The sequence below is a fragment of the Urocampus carinirostris genome, chromosome 11 (assembly GCF_059441175.1).
Source record: "Urocampus carinirostris isolate Australia breed hairy pipefish chromosome 11, RoL_Ucar_1.0, whole genome shotgun sequence".
Taxonomy (NCBI): Eukaryota; Metazoa; Chordata; class Actinopteri; order Syngnathiformes; family Syngnathidae; genus Urocampus; species Urocampus carinirostris.
In genome coordinates this window covers 38,034,418-38,046,327 of record NC_142359.1, presented here as the reverse complement: position 1 = coordinate 38,046,327, position 11,910 = coordinate 38,034,418, and the positions used below count along the sequence as shown (strand labels likewise).

The window sequence follows — 11,910 nt, the reverse complement described above, 5'->3', positions numbered from 1 at the left end:
GAAGAAGATGAAAGACACCAGACCTGCAAATGAGCTGAAGGCCGCTATCGAAGCATCCTGGGCATCAATAACACCTCAGCAATGCCACAGGCTGATTGCCTCCATGCCACGCCGGATTGATGCAGTAATCCGTGCAAAAGGATTCCCAACCAAGTACTGAGTGCATCAATGGACATTTTCAAATGTTTGATTTAGTTTTGCTGTTATAAAATTATTTTTTTACTTGGTCTGAGGAAGTATTCTAATATTTTGAGATAGGATTTTTGAGTTTTCTTAAGCTGTAGGCCAAATTCAGTAATATTAAAATAATAAAAGGCTTGAAATAGTTCAGTTGATGTGTAATGAATCCAGAATGTATGACATTTTTGTTTTTTTAATTGCATTACAGAAAATAAAGAACTTTATCACAATATTCTAATTTTCAGAGACAGTCCAGTATATGTATGTGACCCCTCCAGTGGTGTTGAAATATTTCATTTAATGAGACCATCGATTAGAATAATGATCAAAAACCCATGTACTATCTAATTCACATTGGTTCAAGACTTTTCCGTTTTAAAATTTGTAGTTTACAGTTTGAAAAAGCTGACACATTTCCCCCCATTGTCTCCTTCTCTAGTCAATGTTAGCTATTTGGCTCTTGGCTATGGCTTGCTATATACGCTGGTATTATTTTTTCCACTCATGCGTTACTCCTCGGTGTCACCGGCCTTCTATTGCTGGTCATTGAAATGTTTTAGTCTGTTTCCTTCTTTAGTCACTCGTGTTAGGCACTTGGCTGCAGGCTATTGCTCGCCATTATTGTTCGCTGTTACTGCTTCTTCCTTCCTTGTCACCTTCCGCAGTTGAGCATTGGATGTGATGGTTGATGAGTCCTGTAATTCAGGCATCCGGCGCTCGTTCTTTCAGTGAGTCCTTCTCTGGCGATTAATGATAACCGCTTGGTTGCAGGCTACAGTTACCCACTGCTATTGTTAGTTGCTTCGTGTGAATAAAACTTGCTTCGTCCTTCAGTGCTACTTACTTTACCTTCAACTGCTGAGCATTGCATGTGATGGTCACTGAGCCTCATCATTCAGGTATCATCTGATTTTACCCCCTCTCTTTCACTCTCTAGGTACTCATGTTAGCCATTTGCGTGCATGCTCTAAAGTTTTATCAACTTGTGTTTTACAGGCCTTTTTAGTAGGTACTTTTACTAGCTAAGTTAGCTGCATACATGAACTCTGATTAACTCCAGCTATCAGCTCTTTTCAGCTGCCCCGGGTGTGTCAAGCGTGCTAGCTTTTGTTGTCCCACGCAGGGATTGAAACCATCTTTTGACACCTAGCTGTAATTCATCCTTGCTCACTTGAGAAATATAGAAAAAGGCTTTGTACTCTTGCCAAGTGGTATCCTTTGGGCTTACGTACTGTGTTTCCTTCCAATGCTCACGCTTAAGCACCGTTCTAAGCTATAACGACCTCTTGTGGTAAATAGTTGCACACTGCATCACCTTCGAAGAATGGGAATAATGAGTTTTTTAAAATGAAATTAACACAATCAAATTTTGATGACTAATGTAATATATTCTCCCAGGAATGTTCGAAAGACTCGTCGTGTGTCAAATTTGTAGCCCCCAAGACGATGTTGAAAGAGGCTCTACGAAAAAAAACAGCCACAATGATTTTATATACGTCCTCTAGATGTCGCCAAAGCAAGGCGCCTCTCCCAAGCAACTAACTATATTCGATGACTACCAATAATCAACAAGAGAACATTGATGAATCCCACCCCATTGTTATTCTACTTAAAATAAATGTCATAGACCACACTAAAATTACAAAAAGAAAAATGGCACCAGGTTGTCTTTGCCGAAGTCTCAAGAGGCTTTAGTTACTTTTGTTAAGTAATTATTACACTTTCTGTAAATCCTATGAACTTGGTTTAGCTTCTCAGATGTCGCTGTTTGTCTGCTATGTGATGTATTTGCTGGGATATCTGATCTGAATAGCCAGTGATTTGTAAAGGAAAATCTTGAAGGTGATCAGGGGTTCCCAAACTTTTGCATACGACTGTATTTGCTTTGCCATTGCATTTTTGCTTGCATTAGTTTGGTCTAGATCAGGGGATGGTGTCATAAGAGACGGGATGGTGTCATAAGAGACGGCTCAGCTAAAAAGTCTCTGTAGTGCGAAGTGGAAGGAGAAGAGGACGACGAGGTGAGCGGAGAAGATGAGGTAAAATTTTGGACTATTTGATAAAGTTTCAGGAGCGAGCAGAGAGAGTGGGAAAGGTGAGATGGCACAACATTCATTTGGACAGGTAACTTAAAATTAGTTTTACCTGGTTATATCAGTATCAGAAATTATTTTCCCCCCATTTTATTAACACTCCACTTATTGAAACATAAATATTTTGTTTGTTTGTTGTACATGATTCAATTGTTTGTTTGTTTGTACATGATTCAGATTGAATCGTTTCTTGTACATGATTCAATTGTTTGTTTGTTTGTACATGATTCAAATTGAATCGTTTCTCCGGCGCCGTCACGAATGGCAGCCACTCCAGCAGCTCCCGTGTTATTTTTCGATTGTTTCTCAGTTATTTTCGATTGTTCTCAGCTTAGGGATGCTGCTGGAAAAGTGAATTTCCCTTCGGGGATGAATAAAGTATCTATCTATCTATCTATCTATCTATCTATCTACTTTATCAGTGATGGTCCTATATTCAGTTAAACCTTTTTTATAATTAAAAAAAAAGAAGAAAGACTTAAATGTGATTAAAGCTCCAGTGTGTATTATTTGATCACAAGAGGGCACTAATGTCTAATGCGAACAAAAACCATTGCCAAATGATCACTGAATAGTATGGCGGTCACTACTTGGTATGGATTCCACTGCGTAAAAGAAATACAATTTTTTTGACCTATGATTTTTCTTTTTTTGATAAAAATCAACATTGGTCTGATAGTTCATGAATTCAAATCAATGTTATCATTTACTGAATGATGTTTTTTTGTTACACCAGGAGGCACTAAATATTACACACTTTCCATTAAATCAATGATTAAAATTAAGTGTTTGGGAAAAACTACATGAGTTTAAATGTTATTATTGAGGGAAAAACACATCAATCGTTTTTCAACCAAGTCTTACATCCCTGGATCACAATTTAATTGTGAGCCTCCTAGGAGACCCCCAACCATTCACCTATGGTACTTTTTATGCCAATAATTTACAAGTCTGGCCCCCATACAAATGTTTTTGCTCCCATGTGGCCCTAAACTAAATGATTTTGACACCCTTAATCTAAACTGATACTTTATTTTAGATTGATTTTTTTTTTGTAAGAATATATTTCATGTAGTTTTAAGTCATCATGACTTCTCGTGTCCAATCATATTCACATATTATAACCATGCAAAGTAAGCCAAAAATATTTGTTCCAACTTTTTATTTTTATTTTGCACAAAACAATGTTTTGATTGAAACAGCAAAGATAATTAGTAATGTGCAAAATAACAAAATTATTGTCCGCGCTTATGTTCGGACTAAAATGGTAAAAGGCTTTGGCTTCAGTTTAACCATCAGGGGGAAAAAATCCTCCACTTTTTTCTTTCTCCTCCAATAGATTGTTTGTCTACTTCCGTGCTTAGCATTCATACTCCGGTATAATGCGACACTTTAGGATCTTCAAATAGTTGCGGATCTTATCCGAGTCGCGGCGGAAGCAGTAAATGAGCTCGTGATCTTTCATTAGGCGCCATTCGTTGCGAGAAAAATCCACTGGGGATAATGAGGTACTGCTGACCAAGTTGCTAAGCATCCCCAGCATCTGCATCTAAAGTACGGGAGAAAAAAACATGTCTTCTGTAATTTAATTGAACAAGGAAAAAATTCATGGTTCATGGTTGAAATCCTTTAAAATGCTCGAATTTTAATATAGTGTTTTTAAGGAATCAAATGCTTGAATTTTGGGTGAAGTGCTTGTAAATGCTTAAAATTGTTACCTGGTTTCTCAACAAGTCTGCTTAAAAATATTCTTATTTCATCCTCCTACCCCTGTCCCCCTCCCCAACCGGAGTCCTTAATCGTCTTACAGATGGATCTTTTGTGCATTTGCATGTTAGTAACAGCTCAAGAATAGACTTATTTGCATAGGTTCTGTGGATGCACAATCACATCTTTATCACCAGCATCACTATTTTCACCTTTGTCATTATTTTAATTGCTATCTCCATACATGTGGTCACCAGGGTGCCCCCTAAAGACAGTTGAGGGTCCCACGGACTAGTTCTGAAAATATATCAACAGTACTGGATCATTGTGATACAGTATTCAGGTTTTTTTATTTTTTTTATTTGTTGACCGAGTCTATTTAAACCCTTCTAATAATTTACCCAGTAATCACATAGTCACAACATAAGTTATTTCAGAACTTTAAATAAATTCCAGTTCATGGGCTTCATGGCCTAACAAATCTATTCAAGTATTAATAATTAATTTTCATCAATCAATTAAGAGAATAGAATTAGAATATATTCATGTATTAAACACATTTATGTATTCATCTTTTATTGATTTTACAGTAAAAACAAAATTCCAATTGATAGCTTGCTATCTTCCCACCTTTTTAGTCATTTAGTAAGCTGTCTAGCTAGCTTTTTACATGCTATGTAGCTAACATTTTATCTGTTTTGTTACTTATCTAGGTAAATTTTGGCCTCCTTTTAAATATTTAAAAAGAGCTGGATATCTATGGCTATTTAGTGACGCTTTACTCTTAAGCTGGTTATTTAGCTCTCTTGTTTTTTAGCTGTGTAAATTTCAGTCTTCCTCATTACAATTTTTGCAGATTCCTACCTTTTTAGGCATTTAGCAAGCCATCTAGCTAGCTTTTTATATGCTATGTGGCTAAGATTTTACCTTTTTTTGCTAGTTATCAAGATAAATTTTGGCCTCCTTTCTAGATAGCCACTAACTATCTGGCAATTTAGTTGGCTTTTTACTCTTTAAGCTAGTTATTTAGCTCCCTTTTAGTTTTTAACCTACTTAACTTTCTAACTATCAAGCTACCGTTTTACAATTTTTGCATGCCATATAGCTAAGAAAGACCACCCAGTGCTAAGTGTCTAAACTGTGCATTAAAAAGACAAGACATGGAAGCTTGAGCCAGATGCCTCCAGCATCAAACTCCCACTTGTCTGCCTTAACTATGAGTCGTGTAGTACGTTTTATTAAAATCTATCTTTATGTGATTGTCTCATTTATTCATTTTTTGTTCAGTTTTCACCATCATCAGACATATTTAACCACCTCATTTTTTTGTTTATAAATATGGATCCAGATTGTGATGAATTGGTACAAAAGGATGGTGACAGCAAAATAACAACAAAGTTCAACGATAACAATAAGAATAGTCATTTAGTTGATATTGATAATAGTAATAACAACAAAAATAGTCATGATAATAGTAATTAGAATATTAAGCTTAATTATTAGCTCGACCCTTCTATCGACTGTATACGGCTTCTGCTCACTGACATTATTTGGAGATCAATAATAATAATACAATACTAGTCATATAACAGTTGTAATAAAAATCATCATAGTAATAGTTATGATAATACCAGATTATTAGTTTTACCCATTTATTAACTTTAGAATGCTGCTAATCACTAAATAGCATTCAGACACCAATGATAACAATAGTGATAATGACAGTTGATGACAGTTATGATAATAGTAATTATGATATAAATACTAATGACAAGGTTAATTATTTGCTTGAACCATCCATTTGCTATATCATTCAGACTTCATTATCTTCCTCTCTGTGCTTTGGCAATGCTTTTTATGTATTTGGATTTGAATGTTTGGACATTGAGTTCATCCTGTAATTCGTTTCAAAGTTTCACTCCACATACAGACTCACTCATACTTTTCCTGGTGGTTCTCATAGGTTGGATCTTATATTACCAATCCTCTCAAGTTATAGCTTCTTTCTTTTCGTGTAAATAAGTTTTGGATGTTCTCTTGCAGTTCATCTGTGTTCACTTTGAGTAGTAGTTGTATATTGTTTATACTCCCGTTTTGGGAGTATAAAAAGGCGGTGGAGGAAACATTTGTAATTATTGCCCAAAACTTCAACAAAGTTTGTTAAAACTAGAGAACAAAGTGATACATTTAATGGAATATAGTTTAAAAAGAATATAGGGAGAGATATGTCTCCAAAATATGTACACAGGTATTGTTTAGCTCAACACATATAATCAAGAAGAAAAACATTCTTAAAGGAAACAAAAATATGTTTATCTTTTCAACTAAATCAGTTTTTCCTATTTTTCTAACAAAGGAAAAAGAATTATCCAATTAAATATTTGTTTATTTAAACTATTTAAATACAACCTGTGTACACTTTAAAAGTTTGAATGGCCTTTGATAAACGAGTTAGAAAAATAAATATAAGAAAAAAACTTCTTCGGGCAGGCGGCACCCTGAACTCGTTGCCAGCCAGTCGCAGGGCACAGAGACGGACAACTTACTCGCTCATTCACACTTAGGGACAATTTGGACAATTAATCTGACATGCATGTTTTTGGAATGTGGGAGGAAACGCACGCAGGCACGGGGAGAACATACAAACTCCACACAGGAAGGTTCGATTTTATGACCTCAGAACTGTGGCGCATCCAGCTGCGCTGCCGTGCTGCCCGCATACCATTCTATATTATTGAAAAACAAAAACAAAGTGAAATGTCTTAAAACTATTACAACAATACAACCTTTGTGCTGTTTAAATGGCCATTGGAAACAAAAAGTAAACAAAAATATGATTGAGCACGATTATTGATTCAGGTCTGTAATGTATACATGAAATAATTAGATACTAAATTTTGGTATTGATATCAACGTCTGTTTTTTCTAATATAATGCAACAAAATTTTTTGCAACGAAATACTTTTTCTCCAGTGATTTTGGATCAGTGCCTGTATATGCCGAGGGTTCGCTCATGTCTAAAGAGCGAGCAGACTCTACACCATCAAGAACGGCAACCGGATGATTAAGGTGCTGTATCTGAGTCAAATCAGGAGGCTGAAAGCGGTAGTCGTACCTTCTCTGCAACTTTATCAACGCCTTTGCGAAGCTGGTGCACCATGGCACTCATCTGGAGAACCTTGTCGGAGCTGAAGTTGGCTAATTCGTGCTGCTGAAAGTGCCCCAAGGGTTCCTTCCAAGCTGTCAAAAGCTTTAGGATCACCCCAGTTAGCTCCTCACGCTACGTCACATAAAAATGAATATTAGGGTTTTTTTTGTGGATGATTTTCAAATGATTTATGTAATTCTGAAAGCAACAAAATATGTTACGCTTGACATTACTGTTATTCTTTGAGCGTTCTCCTTGCCAAGAGGGGTGAGGAGGGAGGAGGTGTGGCAGATGCGACCGATCCTTCCGATGTAATTCCGAACCGGGACTGAGAACTGTTCCTGAACATCAATATCATAATATATTGGATATCAGAAGTTAAATGACGTCATATAAGATGAGATGAGATGAGATGAGATGAGACATCTTAGGACATTATCTCAAAAGTGAGTATCGAGTGACTTTGCCGCTTTATTGTGTCCCGTTTCATCTGGAGGGACGAAAGCATGACCAACTTTTTTGATGTTTTTTTTGCTGCTTTTTTCTTTTGTTTTTGTACATGTGTTTGTCTTGCTGTCGGTCACCCCTCTCGAGGGATATGACCAAGGTAGATAGATAGAATATCTCTCTGTCTCTCTCTGTCTCTCTGTCTCTCTCTGTCTCTCTCTGTCTCTCTGTCTCTGTGTACACTTTAAAAGTCGCTATCTCTCAGAAGCATCCATCACTGGGCCTGAGCAACAAAACATAGATTACATCCCCAAGTGTTATTCTAAATATATAGCCTACTGACAAAAATTAGAAATTACTTAATAAAAACCACTTCTTTAATATTAAAAAGTACTTATGACAGCATTATACTCCTACCAGTTCAACTTCTGTGTTGAAATTTGGAGTGCAGCGGTTAAATTGTGACGCTGCCGATTTAAAATGGGTAGATTTTGCGTTCTGCTCAGTTCTTACAGGTAATACAAGCAAAGGAGACGATTTCTCTTTCATCTCATAGTTACGAATTAACACCCAAAGCAAAAAAAATAATATCGTTTTACAGCATTGGAAACGTTAGTTTGTGTCATTTTTGCCCTACAGAAACCTTATTTAAGGAAAATTTATCTCCCTCCTCCATTTGTTTTTTCAATTTGTTAACATTTTTGGAAAAGCGGCAGGGAGCCAATTCGCAGCGCTCATATGTTGCATGCAGCTTCTGAGCCCCGCGTTTTCAACCCTGGGCCTAGCTGTCCATCATACACAAGTCGTATCATTGGCACTGTTCCGTGTTCATTTTACCGCTACGACTGGTGGTGGTCCAAACCAACTTAAAATTTAGGGGGGGGGGGGGGGGTTGTTATCACCTCATCTGTTGCTGAATGTTGTTGAATGTTGCCAAAATTGAAAATGTACGCAGTCTTACTTTAGGCTTCTGCCAGTGTCTTTAACTAGGTTTGGTGTCAAAACATTCCCAATGAATACCAACAAAGTCGCTAAACATCTGCCTTCGTCTGGTCTGCTTTCGTGGGGTCTCTAACGCCCTCGGGCTGACAAATTGAGTTCTGCCGCTCCAAACCACTCCAAGCAGCCAATTCCAATCATCGTCGGCCCGGATACTTTGGGCGGTATGGCTTGTATGTACACAGTATATATTATTTGTTTCACATTAAAGAAAAAATACTTATTAAAATGATTGACACTTTTATGACAAAATGCGTTAGAACGAAAGAAACAGTAACTTACAAACTCTTGGTGAAGGTCACTGGAGATGCTGTGCATCCTGGCTGAGTGCTGGATGACTCTGTCAAACAGGTCGGCCAGTGAGAGAATGTGGCACCTGGCCCCCTTGTTAGCGCAAATGGGGACCGCTGCAGCCGTATCCCCCAATGCCACACTGGCCAACAAGATCCAAACTGGGAGCACAAATTGAGAAAAATTAACATCGAGGCAATCGAACCAAGTCCAAAACGTACCTGATGTGAGAATTGGCGGCATCCTGCAAAATGATGAGAAGGGGGAGTAGGCGATCAGGGTCCCTCTGCGACTCTTTATTGGTGGTCGCCGATGCAAGGAGGCGGGGAGGGAGGCAGGTTGGGAAGAGGTCAAACATTTGACATAATGAATTACAAATCACATCTTGAGGTTACGCATGTAGAATTGACCTGAAATCGTAATACAAATAGATGAATACAAATCTTGAATCACTAGAATGTGTCTTTTAAACGTGTCTTTATCATTTCAAACCGATAGTAGTCTTTGGCCTCACCAAGACGTTCATTCTATTCCGGAAATAGGGAAATACTTCTGTTGTAAATACACTCAAAACTACAATAATCGTAAGATTAAATTGTTTTAGGGGGTATTTTATCATGAAAATTGCCAGGCAATTTATCCCATTCTCGTTTGCAGCACCTTTCAAATTGCGCACATTCTCATGGATGCAAATTCCACAACGATTAACCAAACTGCACCACAGGCCCGGTATCCTTTTTTTGTGCCTGCAAAAAACTCAAATAACCTCAGAATTTCCACGTAAGCCTAATGACATCATTAGAAGAGGGGAAGTTCAGTCTCCAGCCATGTGGCCAACCTCTGCAGAAAAAAAGGTCAATGGAAGCGAATACCGGGCTGACAAGCGACCTTCTGCCAGAGTGGACGTTGAACATTGTTTCACGTTCCAAGTTAAATGTCAAGCTGTGACGTCTCCAATCTCATATCGTAAGCGCTTGAGGTACCCAGAATGCGTCAGTTTGAGTAAAGGAAAAAATATATTTTAGATGTTGGACACAAAATAATATTGCATTCATAATAATTTGTATTCAAATATTTATCGATATAAGTACGGCCTGTATTGCAGATTCCTCTTTTTAACTGAATGTGTGACTCAACATGACAAAACAGGATAATGACGACATTGCTGGAACCAACTTTAACATTTAACAGATGAGTCATACTGTCCCAAATATCAAAGGAAGAGGATTTTCCACCTTGGAAAGTAATTTAACTCGTCTTGAGCATTATTCATCTTTTTGAATATTATAAATTGATTTTTATAAGAACATGATGAAAATGAGCTGAATTATACGTCAAATAATTTTAAGTGTTTGAATTTTTTTTAATATTCAAGATTTTCAAAATTGAAATAAAACATATTCGTTCATTTTGAGCATTTTGCTTTTATCATTCCACCAAATTTCAAACAGAATTTTTTAAAGCAAAAGTATGAAAAATAATACTTAAAATGAATTAAGTGCTAAAGCAAATACTTTTGTGTGTTTCTAAAACATTTAAAATAAAGATTATAACCAAATATGAAATATTACTAATCTATTTCTAAACAATATTAATGTATGTATTATAAATTAACTGAGAAAATAGATGTGGTACAGAACACGTTTAAAATATATATATATATTTTAAAGGTAGGGTGCATTGTTTGAGGTCTCCTTAAAACAGTTGGAAGTTAAATATTTTCTAAATTAAGTATGTGTTAACAATGACCAACTGAGTTAAAAGAGACCTTATGATTTATTTTCCACCGTGCCTATCGGCCTTTATGTTGCTTTTAGCAAAGCTGTTCAGGGCGGAACAGATGAAGCAGGAGCAATGAGGAGAGAGGGGGGAGTTGTGTAGAGTATTTTTTTTTACCTTTTTTTAGCGAAGGCACATTTCTTTCATTGAAAAAAAATCCTGTGGCGCACCACGAATTGGTGCCGTTGATTCACCGGTAAAAGTAATTCCAAATCAAAGCTAGCTTTTGCTAGACGGCGCAGGCACACAAACCGTACGACAATTTATTAATGTGCCGTGGTTGAAAAACACTGGTGTAGAATGACGTCATGTTCGTCCCTGCCTTTCTTTTTTCTATTTGTTATCGAGCATACTACAATGCACATATAAATATACATTTATGGAAAATGCTAAAATTAAGAAGAAGCCTGCTTCAAGAACATGAATAAGTGCATTATTACCTTTGGTTAGAGGTAAGTTCTTAAGCTCGAGTTTGAGCCCAACCCCAACCACATTTCGACCCGGCTCGGTCCTAATATGCCAATCATTACTTTTGGGTTAGGCCGGGCTTCTCTCTGGCTGCCTTTTTTTCTTTAAATTTTCCACCCATCATTGTTTTTCTTTGTCCCTCTGCTTTTCTCTCTCTCTTAAAGTGCCACCACTAGATTCTTAAGGACATGCTGCTGCTGTGGTTTATGGCCTAATTATCAACCCATAAAAATGATGGAAGGCCTTAAAATATTCCCGTCAACTCTTAACAAATCTTTCAATGATGGAAAACTGTCAGTTAATGTAACCTCTGCAGACTAGGAAATATAAACTATGTGAATGTTTACAGATTCCTGTTGACTTAGATTTTGTTACAAAAGAACTTGTTATCATAGATGACCTTTCATCCTCCCGAGTCATCACAAATAAAATATAACATTTCAGGGTTTACTTCGGGCTTGATCCTGCAAATCAAGTGCAGGATTTAATACCCGCAGGGCTGGGTTGGGTTGGATGTTTTTTAGGCCCAATCTTACCTCTCCCTTTGGTGCACACATCAACACTGAGCGAAAATGTCGAAGAAAGAGTAATTTCCTACCAAGAAAGCAAGTTGCCTTATTTTTCGGTAGGCGATATTCATTAAATGCCTGTGCTCGATTCCAACTGGCCTTGTAACTCAGTATCAACATACTTGTTGTTAAGGGCGCTTCTTGTAATGAGGCAATGTTCATTTCCATATTCCTTCCTGTTCCTTTATTACAGTTATCCTAAAATGAGAAAAACAACAATTGATAAAAA

General features: G+C 37.0%; 2 protein-coding genes across 6 annotated transcripts in view; one reads left to right on the top strand and one right to left on the bottom strand.

Moving 5' to 3' along the window:
- Positions 1-2,109: 2,109 nt before the first annotated feature.
- rint1 (RAD50 interactor 1) overlaps positions 2,110-11,910 on the top strand; it is a 30,699-nt gene continuing 20,898 nt past the window's right edge. The window contains exons 1-3 of one of the 5 annotated variants that reach the window (XM_088347397.1): positions 2,111-2,275; positions 6,954-7,574; positions 8,553-8,747. Coding sequence is in view for 1 of the 5 variants with exons in the window: in XM_088347395.1 (XP_088203521.1) it covers positions 2,281-2,304 (24 nt within the window). In the remaining 4 variants the exon portion in view is untranslated. Of the gene's footprint in view, positions 2,305-6,953; positions 7,575-8,473; positions 8,748-11,910 lie in introns of those variants that run through there. The other 4 variants (XM_088347396.1, XM_088347395.1, XM_088347400.1 and 1 more) reach the window with 4 other exon arrangements.
- prl2 (prolactin 2) lies at positions 3,427-9,189 on the bottom strand. Its single transcript, XM_088347401.1, has 5 exons — positions 9,087-9,189; positions 8,857-9,026; positions 7,362-7,469; positions 7,096-7,260; positions 3,427-3,822 (listed from the first exon to the last, which is right to left on the bottom strand). Exons 1-5 carry the CDS (start codon positions 9,106-9,108, stop codon positions 3,634-3,636), a joined length of 654 nt encoding a protein of 217 aa, XP_088203527.1. The 5' UTR covers positions 9,109-9,189; the 3' UTR covers positions 3,427-3,633.

Coding starts and splice junctions, on each gene's coding strand:
- prl2 (XM_088347401.1), bottom strand. CDS start 9,108: ATGCCGCCAATTCTCACATCAG. Junction 9,027..9,086: donor GCCGCCAATTCTCACATCAG/GTACGTTTTGGA, acceptor TTGTGCTCCCAG/TTTGGATCTTGTTGGCCAGT. Junction 7,470..8,856: donor GTGACCTTCACCAAGAGTTT/GTAAGTTACTGT, acceptor ATTGATGTTCAG/GAACAGTTCTCAGTCCCGGT.